The sequence below is a fragment of the Mixophyes fleayi genome, chromosome 10 (genome assembly GCF_038048845.1).
Source record: "Mixophyes fleayi isolate aMixFle1 chromosome 10, aMixFle1.hap1, whole genome shotgun sequence".
Lineage (NCBI taxonomy): Eukaryota > Metazoa > Chordata > Amphibia > Anura > Limnodynastidae > Mixophyes > Mixophyes fleayi.
The window spans coordinates 12,506,628-12,525,568 of record NC_134411.1 but is presented as its reverse complement, the minus strand read 5'-3'; the positions used below and the strand labels follow the sequence as shown (position 1 = coordinate 12,525,568).

General features: G+C 39.0%; 1 protein-coding gene across 1 annotated transcript in view; it reads left to right on the top strand.

Annotated features, from left to right (window-relative positions):
- Window positions 1–640: 640 nt before the first annotated feature.
- Window positions 641–18,941, top strand: part of LOC142104106 (mucin-5AC-like) — a 51,869-nt gene continuing 33,568 nt past the window's right edge. The window contains exon 1 of the mRNA XM_075188595.1: window positions 641–677. Coding sequence (XP_075044696.1) covers window positions 641–677 — 37 coding nt within the window. The remainder of the gene's footprint in view (window positions 678–18,941) is intronic.

Below are 18,941 nucleotides of genomic sequence, written 5' to 3'. Positions count from 1 at the left end.
CTCTACAAAATGGCCACCAGGGATTGAGCGGGCAAATGAGATCAGACCGAGCATGGTCTCACAAATACTAGGCCTGTCTCCTGCTAGGGACTAGTGCCTGAATTAACATTGGTCACAGGCTATGTCTCATAAATGTGCCCACAGGCTTATAAGTCTGAATTAAACTATGCCCCAAATAAATGACAAAGGGCCCTTCAATACACTATTCCTTTTTATACATATTTTTGGGGCACAAGGCCCATGAACAGAAATTTCTTAGAGTGCAGGCACAGGCCTGAGCGAGGATTACCCAAAGGCCTTACCTGTCTCTGTCAACATTCGTCAGCAACAGGGAGGAATGCCTCCCTTCTTCTGCTCTTGATTGCACCGTCTTCTTTGTTGTCTACACCGTTCTCTCTTCTTTCTTCCTCTCTGGTATCTTTTCCCTTGATCTCACAGGTTTTTTTCTTCTGTCACCACTGACGAACTGCACTACCGGCACTCGCAAGGGCTATGTTAGCCATTGCAAGGGGGCAGGGCCATGACGCAATGAGCTTGGATTGGCATCACGGTGCCGCAGTTCAAAAGGCTTTCCACAACCACCCATGACTGGTCGAAGCGAGTCTCATTAGACTCGCTTGGACAAAGGCCAGAAGAAGACATGAGCACCAGAGACTTGCCTGTTCAACGTCGACCAGGTAAGCAATCCTCCGTCTGTCCTGGTGTTCTCCTCACACATCAGCACGTCATGATATTACAAAATTCCCTTTCCTTCTCTCTATGCTTTCTATATTTATTTTTTTCTTGTATATCTTTTGACCTTACCCTCTAACTTTTTTCTCTTTTCTTTGATGTTTCTAACGTTCAATGATTTGTTTATTATTTTGCTCTTTTAATTTATCATTACACGGTTGATAATTTCTTTAGTTAACAAAAGAAAAAAAAATGAAGATTATGGTGCGGAGTGACAGGCAGCTGACGTCATACCATTCACTATCACTCGTTTGATTTCTGTAGGAGTGCCTGCAAGTAGATCCCTCCCCTCGTCCCTATTTTCCAACACACACCTTGCTTCTTATCATTTAAGCCTTTTGATTTAATTATATATTTTATTTGCCCTAAGTTTTAAGTGGCCAAGTTCAATGGTAACTGAAGCAGCAACACAATGTTTCCTTGAATCTATTGCACACTAGAATGGCAAATGACACATAGTGGATTGAGGAAGTACTGAAACCTGAGACCATGTGATGAATAATATATTTTAATTGGCTATTGCTCATGTCAGAATTGTTCCCTAGAATTTTTCTTGTCTCTTATTCAGCAGCTTGAAACGGCTAAAATTCAACCTTTGTACAATTGTCTTGCTCATCTATAGATATTGGTTGCTTCGTACTAATATACTGTAATAATGTTAATAATTTGGAGCAGATTTTCTGGTTAAGACAAATAATGTAATGTATTTATGGAAACAGATCCCACAAATGGAAAATATGAGAAGACAGGTGTGTCCTTTGCAATGACTTTGCAAAGCTGTGTATTTGTTCTGTATAGACAGACTGGCTCTGATATTTCCTTTCAGAAAAATGAAACCTCAAAAGTAAATACATTTTTAAAAAATCTAGAATTTATTTACTTTATCTAATTTAAACGATAGTGAAATATTTATGTTCATCACTGGTGGCAGAACTATAGAATTTGATGGCATATAAATCATCACTGTCCATCTAGTCTTCCCATTTTAAACTCAGATGTTGTTTAATCCTTAGATGTTTATCGGATTTAGGATAACCTAATATCTGTGCCATGCAGTATCCTCTTCCACCTATTACACAAATTGTTCCTCAAATCCAACTTAATTTAAGCTTTACTGCATGTCCTCTTTTTCTAATAGTCTTGTTCCTCCTGTATCTTGTTACAACCCTTAATATATTAGAAAGCTTCAGTCACGGTGGCCTAGTGGTTAGCACTTCTGCCTCACAGCGCTGGGGTCATGAGTTCAATTCCCGACCATGGCCTTATCTGTGTGGAGTTTGTATGTTCTCTCCGTATTTGCGTGGGTTTCCTCCGGGTGCTCCGGTTTCTTTCCACACTCCAAAAACATACTAGTAGGTTAATTGGCAACTATCAAAATTGACCCTAGTCTGTCTGTCTGTGTGTGTGCATGTTAGGGAATTTAGACTGTAAGCTCCAATGGGGCAGGGGCTGATGTGAATGAGTTCTCTGTACAGCGCTGCGGAATCAGTGGCGCTATATAAATAAATGGTGATGATGATGATATCCCACATCTCCTTGCTATACATATCCAGTTCCTATAGCCATTCCTAGTAAGATTTGTGATAGGACAGACACCATTATAGTAATCCTTCATTATGCAATCAATAATTTAGGTGATCTCCCTAATTAGCTTCATACAAGCATCACCACCTCTGTCTTTCTGCCACTCATTTCTCTTCCTATGCAAACTAACATTCCCCATTACTTTCCTACCATGTCTGCTTACCTTTACGTTACCTGAGATATTAACGCCTAGATCCCTTTCCTCCTAAGTAGTTGTTATTTCTGTGCAATTACTACTTTATTATCCTTTGTTTTTTTAGACCCAAGTGCATGATTTTGCCTTTTTGAGCTTTGACCTGTAGGTGCAACACTTTGGACCATCCCTATAACCTACCCTAGAGTAATCTGTACATGTTTTTAACTGGTACATTGTCTCGGTAATCGTATGTGCAGGCTAAATGACTTTAATATGGCCTTTAGAATTAAATTGGACCATTTCTATTTGATATATAGGCAATTAAGCCATTATGGGCTTAATTCATGTGTGGACGTACGTCCATTTTTATATCTTGCGTGATTCTGTACCGCACATGCCCAGAAACGGAGGTTATTCCAATCCTGGTTTTGTCATAACTACGTTTGTTTTCAGATGTATGCTTTGCACCCACTCCAGGGCAGGTGCGACTTATGGAAGATAGTGATGACCAAACATGGCATTGCATCTCACAATCTAATGGCATGATTGCCAATTCACCTGCATAACTGACAACAGTCATCAAACAACAATATGGAAGAACATAATCTATTGTATCATTTTATTTTCTAATTAAGACACTTGTAGCCATTCTTAAAGAGGTAGGTAAAACTTTTACACATGTGTTTCAGTAACAACAAGCAAAAAAAGCAAAGTATTATTATTATTATTATTATTATTATTATTATTTTATCAATTGCCAACCCAGGGAACCTCTCCGTTTATATTTTGGCATTTCTTTCTTTTATATTGGTCATAAAATAAAGATTCAACTTTTTTTTAGTATTTACATCACATGTGTTTATTTGTTTACTATTAAACTTCTTTACACACATTACTATTTTAACATGTCAAATGCATACAATTTGTGACTTGTGTGTACATGTAGGGTCATTTTCAAACCACACAAAAAAAATTAATAGACAAGATTGGTAAAGTGCAAACTACTGTTTTGGCAAACACAGTCTTTATGGCAACTATATGGAGGAAGTTCTTTAATTTGGTATTCTCCAAGGAATAATCACTGATAATATATAGTGTAAGTTGAGTAGTATAGTAGTATAGTAAGCTTGATAGTGTTTTATGGATAATGCATAATAACTACATGACTGTATGTTGTGTTGATAAAATTATGACGCTTCTATGCAATTGTATTTGTAATAATTTTAAAATCATGACTTGGCAACGTATAATCACTTGATGACATCAAAGACTATGTTTTAACAAGTGTTTACTTGTGTAGCTACATTTATTTCTTCACAGCAGTAAAATTTTTTGGAATAGTTAATGCAAGTATTAGGGTATGATGATATTTACCCGATAGTGATCGTTGTGTGACTTGAGGAGGACTTTCATTGGTGTCTATACGTGTCACACCCAGTACTAGTTGCTCATCTGTGCAGGCCAATGCTGTGAGGTCCAAGGACGCCATGGGTCCACTACTTGTCCCCCTTGTTTATCTCCATTTTTTGTTTTGTATACGTATATGGGCATTTATATTGCCACACAGCTGGTACCATATACAATATGGGATATACCAAGCACGGGCTTATTGCCACGCAGTTGGTACCATATATAATATGGGATATACCGAGCGCTGGCTTGTTTTTTCTCTGGTTTTGTTTCAAAATATTGCCTTATTGTCATAGCAGCTGTCCATCAAGCCTATTTAAGGCACATTTGGGTGTGGCTGAAGTGCTTGGATTGTTTGGGCACCCACAAAACAAGCTACCAATAGCTAAAGCTGCCTCCTTAAGCCCAACAGTGCTGTCAATTAACTCTACATTATTAAACCATGTCTGCTCGTGTTGCATCTTCAATCTCCTTATCCTCTGTGGGCACCTCCCACTTATCTCTGAAGAACCAAACTTATGTAGACACAGGAATGGATATTACAGCTGGAGTGGCATTAGATCTGCCTCAGCCAGACTATGACCTGGAACATGTGGGCAGCATGGAATCTGTCATTTTGGAATATGGTGCATTGAACAGAGATTTAAACCATTATATAGATGCAGTTCAGGAGAACGTACTTAAGTTAAAACATGATCCACCGGATGAGATCCTGGATTTAAGACAGCTTGTACACGAGAGATACATTGCGCTTCAGAAGAATAATACAGAGGAGGCCCTGAGGCAGGACGATAAATATGTCCAATTTAGAGAGAACAGCTAAGAGACCTGAGAAAACAAATGTGTCTGTCATCGGTCCCTGCAGACGAAACTTTGGAAGATGAAGATGAGATCACAGTCACCCAGGGCACTGCGAATTTCACTTGTCCTATAACACACTTGGAAGTGATGAGCCCAGTGAAAAACAAAGTATGTGATCACACGTACGAGAGAGAAGCAATTGATAGGATGATTGAAAACAAACTTCAGAAGGGTAAATTCGCCAGGTGTCCAAAAATTGTCTGTGATCACTCTGACATGAGCATATCAGATCTTGTTTATGAGTACAGTATCAGAAAGGTCAGGCTTACACATAGCACTTGTGGATAGACTCTCCTCAGGATTTGTGTCATTTCTGAATCTGAACATACAGTTTCTTCTGCTTTTCACTTTTTTTCCAGCTCGACTTTTACACTTAAAAGTATGTTGGCACCACTTTTTGAGTCTGAATGACAAGGTCTTGCATTACCATAACTGACCTTACAAGGAGATGCCTCACTGACAGTTGCATAACTAGCACTCATACAGAAAGGCGAAGGCCTGATTCCTGCGTGTGTAGAATGTCATGTTGGCAATTTTATGTTTTTCTGCAGTTAATTTTGACTTGATTACAGGTGTTTTTTTCTTTACCAAGAAAAAAACACATTTTTGTTTCCCTGACTTGAAAACACTATGCATTTTAACATAGGCTTTAGCAGATGACGTAGATCAGCCAGTCATTATGACTGGTGCCAGCAGCTGCTTGGTGCCCCATGTCTTCTGTGGACTGATGTGAATCCATATCGATGGCACACAGCAATGTGACTGGAAACTTTTAAGAACACTGCCAGCCCTATTATTTCTGTTTGAATACTGAACACTGCCACATCTCCTGTTTCTGGGCAAGCTGTGGCACAGTAGAATGTGACTGGAGACTTTTAAGAACACTGCCAGCCCTATTATTTCTCTTTCAGCTTTAAACACTGCCACCTATCCTATTTCTGGGCTGGCTATGGCACAGTAGAATGTGATTGGAGGCTTTTAATAACACTGCCAGCCCTATTATTTCTCTTTCAGCACTGACAATGAGAAATGGCACATACACTGTAGGCTGCAGACTTTTAAGCACACTGCCAGGCCTATTATTTCTCTTAGACTGGCAAGAACACTGCCACCTCTCCTGTTTCTGTGTGCCCTATGGCACAGTACAATGTCACTGGAGACTTTTAAGAACACTGCCAGCCCTATTATTTCTGTTTCAGCACTGACAGTGAGCAATGACACATACACTGTAGACTGGCAAGAACACTGCCACCTCTCCTGTTTCTGTGTGACCTATGGCACAGTACAATATCACTGTACGCTTTTAATAACACTGCCAGCCCTATTATTTCTCTTTCAGCACTGAACACTGGCACCTCTCCTTTTCTGGGTGATCTATGGCACAGTAGAATGTGACTGGAGACTTTTAAGAACACTGCCAGCCCTATATTTCTCTTTCAGCACTGAACACTGCCACCTCTGTTGTTTCTGGGTGAGCTATGGCACAGTAGAATGTCACTGCAGACTTTTAAGAACACTGCCAGCCTTCCTCTTTCTCTTTCATTAATCATGGTGCCAAAGTGCACTGGAGCCAAGAACCCTGCTACCCCTACTGTGTCTCTCTGTGAAATGGCAACGGATCTCCGTTGAGGGTGGTATTTATAGAATCCAAAACTCACAAGATCCGACGATGCAACAATGATGTTTTGCCCTTATTTTCAGTTCCGAGGGCTTGCAAAAGTACCGAGCCTGCGATGTTTGGGTGGGCTTGTCTTTCTGAAAACCGAGCCCGAGCATCTCTAATAAGAAGCTATTCATCCCATTATAATACACTTTCAAGTATGATTTAGCAGCTGAAAAGCACTAAGGGCCTGAGTCATTAAGGAAAGTAAGGCAAAAAAAAGAGTAAATGTTCTCTGGGACAAAGCATGTTACAATGCGAGGGCGACAAATTAGTTTATTATTTTGCACATAAGTTAAATGCTGGCTGTTTTTTCATGTAGCACACAAATACTTGATAGCTTTATTTTTACACTGACATTTAAAGTTGATCTAGGACAGTGTTGACTAACCTGTGACACTCCAGGTGTTGTGAAACTACAAGTCCCAGCATGCTTTGCCCATATATAGCAGCTTAATGCTAGAAGGTATGCTGGGACTTGTAGTTCCACAACACCTGGAGTGTGACAGATTAACCAATACTGATCTAGGACATGTCCTATCTCAATTATAAATCTGTCTCCACATTTTACATTTACCTATCCCTCCAGTTACTGCTTTTTTATGCTTTGCTCTCTTTAATGACCCAGGCCTTATAAAAACAGAGAGTTGTGAACAAGCTACTTTGCTCTCAATGAAAAAGCATACTACTTGTAAATTTTATTTTAGTAGGTCAGTGATAAATGTAAAGAGTACCATTGAGTACACAAAGACAAATACAGTCAAAACTGTAGAAATAGAAACTTGCTTTATCATATTTTTTCTAAATGAAAAATGACTTGCTTCTTATGTTTGAGATCATCTTCTCTTCATTTTTCTATACATGTATCCCTGCTCTACTGAGTACCTTACCGTACCTGAAGGGGTGGTAAATCAGTTAGGGAAATCTCACCAATTTTTCAATTTCTCAAATGCAGTGCCTCAAACTGAGTAGTGTTGTCTGTTCAGGTTTGCTGATCCTGGCAAGGTCTACCACCGGTTCTCTCGGGTAATCCCTGCCTGACTCCTTATAAATGACTGACGATAACAAACATGTTGGTAATCGTCTTAACAGTGGCAAGAACCCCGACAGGCTTCACACCTACACCGAAATTCCGATTGCAGCAAAAATTAATCCAATATAAAGAGAATTACCTGAAAAACGAAGATCCGACGGAAGCGCATGCAGACAGCCAGTCATTCCGATGAGGCAGATGTCCGTCACTTCACTTTCACGTCAGTGCGCAGTACATTAGTGTTAATATAAAGTGGCAATGTCTGGACCCCACAGGCTAACTGTTTAAACCCTTAGCCTGTGGGGTCCAGACATTGCCGCTTTAAATTAACATTAATGTACGGCGCACTGACATAAAGTGAAGTGCCGGACAGCTGCCTCATCGGAATGACTGCCTGTCTGCATGCGCTGCCGTCTGAAAGCGGGATCTTCGGTTTTCAGGTAAGTCTCTTTATATTGGATTAGTTTTTTGCTGCAATTGGAATTTTGGTGTAGGTCTGAAGCGTGTTGGGGTTCTAGTCCCCGTTAACACGTACCCAACCCAACAAACACACAACAGGAAAGAGATAAAAGCCACTTGGCACATTTATAAAATAGCCCATAAAAAAGCCAATAAATAAAGGGTAAAAAAAAAATAGTCTCTGGTATAGTTAAAGAAGTTGAGATCAACTTAACCATGAAATATAAATGACAATGACACAATAATAATGACAAGGATTAACTGAACAATGGCACTAAATAATGACAATCAATGATGACAACATATAGCAATGACAAGCAGTAATAGCATTGGTGAAATGGCAGATTCAGATATTGCAGTACTCTTAGTAACACTATTCACTAAGGACTGTCATAGTTATTCTAGCTGTCTAGAAAGTATAGCAGTACCATGTTAAGCAACACAATGTTTGCTAAAATCACTAGTTTGAGAGTAAACTTTTATATTGTGCAGCACCCTCAATCAAACCTATGGGCACACACCCTGATTTATATCCGTGTCTCATTAAGAAAACATGGATGACCGAATGGAAAACTAGAACCAAGAATATAAACTCAGCATAAACTCCCTCTGAATTATAACAAAATATGGTAGCAACATATAAATAATTAAGCCAATGAAGAACCCTGAAGACAAAATAAATATTATATACCATAAATATTATGGGGTTTGCAATCCCAACAGTAGTACTTATGCGGATGAAGACAACATATGTAATATTTGATAGGTACACAATAATGAGGGTAGTTACTCCCTGAATAAGAATAAAAAACAAATAAGTGCAATAAATGAGGGGAGTAGTAGCCACAGCAGTGTATAGCACTGCAAGGCCAAACCTCTAGCTTAGATGGCCAAGAGTTCTGGTGCTTAGTCCTGTGTGTGGTGCTGTGCAGTATGTAGCGGGTTATACACACTTGTCATGGACACTGACCAGTTCTAGTAATCTGGAGGGCTATTGAAACATGGATCAAAGGCCTAGATAGTTCTACAATGACTCTCTTCTATAGGCTGTGATACAATAGTAATATCAATAGCAAGAAACTGGAACAATTGAAATGGAAAAGGATATTCTGCGAATAAATGGAACAGTTCCAGACTCCATCTGGGCTGGTACTGGACTCCTTCTGGACCAGTTTGGCATCAATCTTTCCCCATTTAATGGGCTCTGACCTACTTCCTCCTCTCTTACTCCTCAGACATGGGAGGTGTAGTTTTCAGTACCCATGGTAGCCTCTATGCTGGTGGCTCCTCGCCTGTCACTCAACTCCCGAGACCCAGCCTCTCTATGCAGGTGAGCGCTGGGTCTATGGTTTACATCAGTGTTTCCCAACTCCAGTCCTCCAGGAACAGTGCAGTTTTTCCAGGTCACAAGTGAAATAATTAGTACCAGCTGTGGATCTTTCAAAATGTGTCAGTAAGTAATGAATACACCTGTGCTCCAGCAAAGAGTTATGGGAAAACCTGCACTGTTAGGGGTCCCTGAGCACTGGACTGGAGAACCAGTGGTGTACATAGATCTTTAGTACAATAAATGGATACAAGCTATTTTGCACATAACATCTTATTTCTCTTCCTACATAAATGTGTTACGCAGTAGTTAGCTAGGCATACAATTACTTATCTGACCAATTTCTATGTGTCCAAAAAATGGAGCAATATGCCCACCTCATTTACAATTCTGTACAGACTGAACTGTGATATATCTCCTATTAAGTAAAATAATACCCTACCAAACTGTCTGAATACCAGTATGAATGCTATTCACAATAAGGCCGGAGCCACACAAGGTTTCTTGAGTTTATGTCTGGCTTGTGGAAGTGGAGTGACTTTGCTGAACCTAAGTCAATGGAAAATGTTTTACATTTCGTGCATAGAGATGATTGTTTATGGTAAGTGACTATAAGATTTGTCTTGGATGAATTCCAGCAGTATAAAGTAGCAATGGGAAACAGAAAAGCAATGTGCCTGTGGCAACAAGGGTCATCTCTAGCACCTTTAAAGAAAAATAACACAAATGTTTAGCAAACATTGCGTGACAGAGAGAAAGCTACAGGGAATTATAATAGAATTACATATATATATATATATATATATATATATATATATATATATATATATATATATATACACATATATACTCACATAGTGTGTGTGTGTGAGTGTGTGTCTATATTAGGGAATTTAGACTGTAAGCTCCAGTGGGGCAGGGACTGATGTGAATGGGTTCTCTGTACAGCGCTGCGGAATTAGTGGCGCTATATAAATAAATGATGATGATGATGATAGATAGATATGGATTGGTGGGTAGAGATAGATACACTTTAAAAATAAACTTGTGAAATCTTGATCTAAGCTATAGTAGATACATTGATCAGTTTACTATTGAAAACAAAGGTAAATATGACTTGATAGACAATGGGCTGCACCATCTTTGTAGTGATTTATGTTGAACACAGTGATGTTGTTCCCATTATGGAGCCATTATTATTGCTTATCATACAAATATATACATCATGATACATATACACAAATGCATCTTATTGGCTAACATGCAAATGGTACCATCCTATCGGAAATAAGAAGAGTAACATACATTCTATTCTAAGCTCAGCGCCATTTTATTAAATATACAGGATGACGCCATGTTTAGATGATCCGTAAGTTTAGTGGCGCTTTTTCCAAAACAAAGCCATTATAATACTGGTCATCAAAACATACATATGCCCTATTCCGAAGTATTCTATACAAAAATGGTGATAAGATGTTGACATTTGTATTCAATATTAATAAGGTCTTTGTATATATGTATGGGGTTAACACTGTATATCTTTGTTTTCATTGAGATTTTTATTTGTATAAATATATATTTTTAAACTATATATTCTTTGTAATAATATTTGAGACTAATGCATGTTTTCTAGTAATAGGAATCATGTTACCTTGTTTGTTGTACCTTGTGGAAATACTGAGTTATCTGAGAGCAGAAGTGCCATTCATGTAGCAGTCCTCTGAAGTCTGATAATCCCTTCCATCTGATCCTATGAGAGACTATTTAAATTTTTGATTTTATGTTGTTAACCACACCCCCTGAGGAAATCCATGGGACGAAACGCGTAGGGTCTGCATCTGGGATCTTCATTTGGAGACTGCACTCTCCTTTAGTGTTTTTTCAGTTCCTCTCCAGGTCAGGGACCCTCCCTTTGATCTTGGACATCTTCACTAAGGGAACTGCAGATGTTTTAATTGAATGTACCAATACTGTACTAATTTATCTTTTATTTGATTTAAATATCTTAAAACTTAAAATCTAGCATTTCTTTATCAAAAATGGGTCTTATATGTTTTCAGAGTTTAGTACTTTGTATTATATTTTGCCTTTTCTGTGGAGCTGGATGGCACTCTGATCCTCTGAAGAATCAATCATTTCATATGTTACATTACCTATTGAAGAGGAAGGATGTCCTTACCCTGAATCTCCACATATTATTCAGATAAGCTCTTCCTTGATTTATCTTCGGTACGTGGCAACAAGTTGTATCACTATTTGGAATAAATATGTAAGTTTATAAGTACTACAGTATGTCTGGTGCTTTTGTTTCTTCTGGTTAATTTTAGATATGGCACTTCTAAGCAAGTGCATAGGAAAGAAACTTTATTCCAAATCACTGTTTGACCTGGGTTATCACTGTAATGCCACAAGCGTTACACTACTGTGTTTTCTGTGACGTGCAGCACACTGAAAAGTGACAAGCCACTGAAGATGGGGGTAAGGCTACAGTGTTAACAAATTTAGCTCCACCAAGTAGAAGCACTGATTCCAACAATAACAGTAAACATGTTAGACTTTTGCTTCAAATGTTGTGTGCACAAAATTAATCACATATATTAATGTTTAAACATAAATTTTAATTACACATTGTGGCACACACTACTAAAAGTAGTAAATAATAAAGTAAACAAGTAAATAAAACTTCCTGACAATTAATGTTGAATATCTGAAATTAATACTTTAATAATAACTCACATAGCTGTTATAGCAGATAAATACAGCTAATATGGATTCATCCTGGGACCTATAAACAGTCCCAAGTCCTGTATGATCCATAGGAAGAACACTGCTGTCAGTATCCTCTAGCCTTCTTTTGCATAGAATGGTTGATAAAAGTGAACAAACATTGTAGCTAGCACACATTAGAGAAACTCTACTCACATTGAAGCAGGCACCAAAAGCTTGTCCCTTGAATAGTGGATTATGACAACAAACACTGTTTACTGTTTCATTCATATGTCAGATAATAAATTAACCAATTTAATAAGACATTCTGATCTCATATGGATATGTGTAATGGAGGACTTTCTATCAATCTCTGTTCAAGCACTTACTGAAATCACAATTTATACAACCCAGCTTCTGACATGCTATGTAGATTTGGACAACTGAAGGAGTGAGGTGTGCAGGGTCTTGACAGCAGGGTGCCAAGTATTAAAAAAATAAAGTTTAAGCCTGCTTGGCATTCCCTTTCACCTATATTGTTATTGCATTGCATGGATTGGACATGGGCGTGTCAAGATCTTCCATGTTAAATTGTCAGAATTCTTCAAGTTGCCGGGTTTGCCCTCTGTGCACTGATACACAGATTAACATGTCCATTAAAGAAGCTACTGTCAGCTATCAGAACACCCAACTGACCAGAAGCAACCTTAGGAGCTACACTGATCATTAGCTTAAGATTTTGCCGGTAGAAGAGTGAAAGAACATGGCCCAGGAGCTGGGACAGCACTACCAGTGACTATAAGTCATAACTTTTTCTAAAATGGGTTATATGCTAGGCTTGGTGCAGTGACCCACTGGTATTTGTTCCTGTACATTGCTGTAATCCTGTGTTTTGTGCTTTTGACAATAAAGGGATTTACTTTACCCATTAATTGCCTAGGTGAATCTGTACCCACTTAAGAGGTAATGGGGGAGCCAGACTGACACATAAGGCTGATTGAAGGCAAACTATTCAGCTGGCGCAGCAAAAAAGCATACAACTAGCCCAGTAGCCTCACAAAGTGGTCCAGAATCTGCTGGTATGTAATCTGGGTATGTAACAGTAAACACACTGGTCTCTGAAGACCCTCATTGCCGGTAGGCTATGGGAATTGACTGATAGGTACATTTTAGAGTGAAAAATTCCTTTAAATGAGATGGTGCATTCAGGGCCGGATTAACCATAGGGCTAACTGGGCTACAGCCCAGGGGCCTATGGCATCCAGGGGGCCCTTGAAAGTGCTCAGCAGTAGTATTGATCGGTCGGGGGCGCCCCCGGCGCGATCAGTGCTGCTGAGCACTTTCACTGCGGCCCTTCTCCGGCGCGCTGTAGTCTCCTTACTGAGGAGATCTCGTGAGTCTCACTCTCACGAGATCTCCTCTGTAAAGAGTGTACAGTGCGCCGGAGAAGGAGGTAAGTGCCGGGGGGGGGGGGAGGGGCGTGGGCAGCTGAGATCATGGGGGAGGGGGGCCCTCACGGGGGAATGGAGGCCCCCTTAGCCCAGGGCCTCCATTCCCTTAATCCGGCCCTGGGTGCATTGTACATGACATTGTACACCAATTACAAGTGCAATAGGGTGTAAAAAAAGTACTAACATGTCTGAAGCTAAAAAAATGAATAGCAATTTTCTGTCCCTTTAAATGAAAGCAAAAAAGAGCAAAGTGTGTAATACGTTTGGAAAATTTATCTTTCTGGTAAGACTTTGATCTTTATTCTAAATATGCTGAGCAACTTTAAGAGTTTGAATATGTTTATGTCAATGAAGTTTAGTCATAGACTAAACAAACAGCATTTCTTTAACTGGAAAGCTATGTATGTGCTTAATGTCCATTCTTTTTACCATTCTAGAGTGGTCGAAGAATTAGATCAAATATTACTCAAGTAAGGACCACCACTACTAAAACTCTGATGTGCCGGACAGTGGGCATAATAAATCAAACAAAAATAAATCGTACATGAGAAAAATAAATCATACATAAAAACATTTCATACATAAAAAACAGGACAAGTCCATATAAGGTTGACAAAGAAGGCAAGGATGTGAGGCACACGGTAGTATGTGCCCTGCTCGGGACAGCTTACAATCCAGACGGTGAGCATATAAAATTGCAAGAAAAAGGGAGACACTCATACCTGAAGTGGTCGTTAGTCTTTTTTCACCCTTTTTTGTTGTTAAATTTATTGCTTATAGTAGCATGTATTGTATTATTTTAAAAGATTGAAATGTATTCAAGTCATATTGACCTGTCAGAGTGGAGAATCACAAAGCAGACTTTGGAAATTTACTATCATCATTATCATCATTACCATTTATTTATATAGAGCCACTAATTCCGCAGCGCTGTACAGAGAACTCACTCACATTAGTCCCTGCCTCATTGGGGCTTACAGTCTTAATTACCTTACACACACACACACACACACACACACACACTAGGGTCAATTTGTTAGCAGCCAATTAACCTACCAGTATGTTTTTGGCGTGTGGGAGGAAACAGGAGCACCCGGAGGAAACCCACGCAAACACTGGGAGAACATACAAACTCCTCACAGAAAAAGCCATGGTCAGGAATCAAACTCATGACCCCAGTGCTGTGAGGCAGAAGTGCTAACCACTAAGCCACCATGTTGCCCAGGATATTTATCACATTCCCATGTCACACACAAGGTTATCTTATCATGAATTATTAAACACTCTTTGTAAAGTGATACGCAATATGCTATATTGCAAAAAAAAACAAACTATAAATAAACATTAATAAACTTGGAAAGGGTAAATTTGCTTTAATAAATGGGTAATAGAGACACAGCTAGTTAGTGCTTAAAGAAGACTTTATATGAATTGATTCATAGCATCCAAGTAGGGCCACTTTAAGACATAAGTGGGTCCATTGCAAAGATCACACCAGTGGCCCCCAATCATCTTTGGAAAGGTAAAATTAGAGGTCTATTAAGAATAAAGATAATTTTTGCGCTTGGGATTGGCTTATATTGGTGGGTGGGCTTAGATTTTTTTCTAGGCTATATAAGGGCTAGCATAGGGTGAGGTGAGACCAATTTATCTCCTAGCACCTTTCTAGGAGTGGCAAAGACATTATTCTCACCTCACCTCCTGGCCCCCAACATATCACCTCCTGGCCCCCAACATACATCTTTCAACACTCTGGTAAGCAGCTAATTTGCAGTAATTGACTACAGAAGGAGTCAGGGTGAATGAAATAAATATCCTGCAATCTTTCCTTCCTGCAATCTCTGTTTCTTTGGTAACTGAAAGAGTGAGAGGAGTAGAGACAGAAGACAGAGGCGTAGTCTTCCTCTTTTCTTCCTGATCCCTTCACAGTGTTAGTCACCATGCTCTCTCCTGCATTGAGTAGCAAGTGACAGGAGCAATTGGAGGGAGTGGGGCAGCAAATTACACATACATTCCAGACAGCAGAATATGGCAGAATTCCTTTACACATAACTTAGATCAAGTAATGCATTTGACAATGGAAATCCTCCTTTTTGAAACAAGGTGCTCTTGCCTTCCTAAGCCACCAAGGGGTTGAGTTAGGAACTTGTTTTAGAGCCTCCATGGTCTGATGGTGGGCCCCATACTGGAGGACCTAGAACAGAGGTGTCCAATCCCAATCCTCTAGAGCTACCAAAAGTTCGTGTTATCAGGATTTCATTAATCATGTACAAGTGAGTTAATCTATTTGTATGGGTCACCCCCTGTTTCTACAGACAGAAATCCTTAAACCACACCCTATTGGTAGCTCTTGAGGACTGGGTTTGGGCACCTCTGGTCTAGAACAAACACCTATTTTGCCTGTTGATTAAAATGGCTCTACATTTGGGTAGGGCCAGTAAATTGGCTACAATCTCATCTTACATACTATGACAATCGGGGAAAAAATATGCATGTTGCATGAACATAACCTGGTGTCAGAGAACACTAATAAAGACATACTGATCCTGCTTTTTATTTCATTTCCCTTTATTTTTTTTAAAGCTTCTATAAAGGTATTAGCAAGTGAGCCTGAGGTATGTTTAGTCTTCTTCTAAAACTCTCTTATCAATATTATTGATATCCCCTCACAGTACAACAACTTGGGTGTATGGACTCATATTATTGTGAGATGGTATGGCTTTAGTTTTGGTGTGGAGGTAGGAAAAAATTACAGTAAAGAGACACACATCCCTAATGCTGATCTGTACAATTTGTTCAACCTTTCTGCTGTGATAACCCAACTGCCTGTATCCAGCTTAATGCTGACCACACGAGCTGTGATAGTTCAGTGTAATGAACATTTGATATTGATCCTATTTCATAAATCTGGTCAGAGGATGATCATTTTAACAGTCCGTGGTGCAAGAAAAAGTAATGTGACTGATAGGCCCAAGAGATGAACGTCTGGATCCTGCACAATTTTCCATCCATATGCTGTGCCATATTTAGCATTTATATTGCTCGGAATCTGGTCTGAGAAGCAAGATTGACAAATGAGTAGATATCTTTACTTTACTTCTCTAGCCTGCACAGTGGATTACAGTAAACAATGCCTAGCATATGAATTTTCCTGAACTAGGCACAATCAGGCATAACTTTAACTTAAGGTACCATTACGCAGGGGGGGGTTTCTGGGTCTCCAGAAACCCCCCCCCCCCCTCCCTCCGCTAAAAAGTGCCCTACATATCGGCACTGTACTATACAGCAGCCGCGGTGCTGTCTAAGAAGCTGCTGTATAGTATAGTGCAGCCGAAACGGAGCTGCCGCGCATGCGTGGCAGCTCTCTAGGTTTTTGTTTTTTTTTCGGTGTGGAGGAAACCCCCCCATAAAAATCCTCCGTGCGCCCCTGCATTATATTAAATGACTCTAGTTGTCAATTTAGTAATTTTAGTAAACAAGTGCTGCAAATCCAGATGGGTGGGAAATCCTTTGGAGGATCCCTTTGTTGCCATCTTCTGACTGGCATAGAATACAACCGTTCTGTTCTGGGAAGAAATGGCCAGATCTGTTCAATAAGATCTGTTCTCATGGCTCTGCCGGTGTATTGGAAGACCTACAGATTACATATTTTAAATGAAAGATTTAAGAGGCGTACACTTTTAATTATTATTCCTTATTTTCTTCATTTTTGTTCTTTGCCCCAGCTACACATAAATCCAGTAAAGCAACACCATATAAGGATTTTGGGTATACCTACCAACAGCACAGATTTCTCCATGACAGCTCCTATTTTCAGCAGCTAAAAGGGACATGTCCTTACTAGAAATTGGCATGATACAAACAGATTGCGGTATGGTTTGAGTAGAACGGTGCATTGCCTTATTTGTCTGAATGCTGTAATCAGAAAAATTGGAGTAGTTTGAGCATGGCAGATATGCAAATAAGAAGTTAAAGAGATTAAAGTAACAAAAAACATAAACGTGGCTCTAGGCGTGTATTGATGTATACATTTAATAACACAAGCACAGTGTTTTGTTTTTATTTAGTTTTAATTTTTCCTTTTCCATGTAAGACTATCTCTTCCTATAATGGGGTATCCAATTTGGCCAAAGTCCAAAGTTTAATCTAAGTATAAGTAAAAATCTAATAGTCTCCTAATCATATAGATATATACCAGGTCTGATGCATTTAGCATTGGATCATTTCAAATATGTATTTCTCTGACCCAGATCCTTCCTTTCAAGTCTACTTTAAAAAGATCTATGGATTTTACTCACAGCAAACTAAACATAGCCTGCTAATTTGTTATGCTTGTCTCATAAAATGTCATTGACACATTGTCACCTTCAATACTTTCCTTGTGAAAGTAAATTTCATCCATCCACCAAAGAGCAAACATCCTGGGTCATGCTCAAAAGAGTCTGAGAAACGAGCTTACTCAGGTTGGTCCCCACCAAAATCCTCCCACAATGCATTTCACCTCTGCTCTGATGTGACCTAGGGTGTAGACTTTTTTTTTTCTATAAAAAGACTGAGCCGAGGGAAAGAAGAGCTGCACCTCCTCTGAATATATCTAGGTTCAGTACCTGCTGAGGTGACTGAACATAAGAAAAAATGGGGACTCAGAGGGGCATGTGGTTAGCAATATGCTCCCTTTCAACAATGCTAACCTTTTTTAGTGCACAGGGTGAGTTTCCATGATGACTGAGACCTACATATAAAGTTTTTTTGTATAGTTTGCAGAGAGAGAGATTAAGAAAGTGAAGAAGAGAAATAAAGAGATGAGATAGGTAGGTAGATAGATAGATAGATAGATAGATAGATATGGGATAGATAGATAGATAGATAGATAGATAGATAGATAGATAGATAGATAGATATGGGATAGATAGATAGATAGATAGATAGATATGGGATAGATAGATAGATAGATAGATAGATAGATAGATAGATAGATAGACAGATAGACAGACAGATAGACAGACAGATAGATAGATAGATAGACAGACAGACCGACATATAGATAGATAGATAGATAGATAGATAGATAGATAGATAGATAGATAGATAGATAGATAGATAGATAGATATGGGATAGATAGATAGATAGATAGATAGATAGATAGATAGATAGATAGATAGACAGATAAACAGACAGACAGATAGACAGACAGATAGATAGATAGACAGACAGACAGACATATAGATAGATAGATAGGTAGATAGATAGATAGATAGACAGACAGACAGTGTACAGACATATAGATAGTTAGATAGATAGACAGACAGACAGACAGACAGACAGACAGACAGACATATAGATAGACAGACATATAGATAGATAGATAGGTAGATAGATAGATAGATAGATAGATAGATAGATAGATAGATAGATATGGGATAGATAGATAGATAGATAGATAGATAGATAGATAGACAGACAGACAGATAGATAGATAGATAGATAGATAGATAGATAGATAGATAGATAGATAGATAGGTAGAGAGATAGATAGATAGATAGATAGACAGGCAGACAGACAGACATATAGATAGATAGA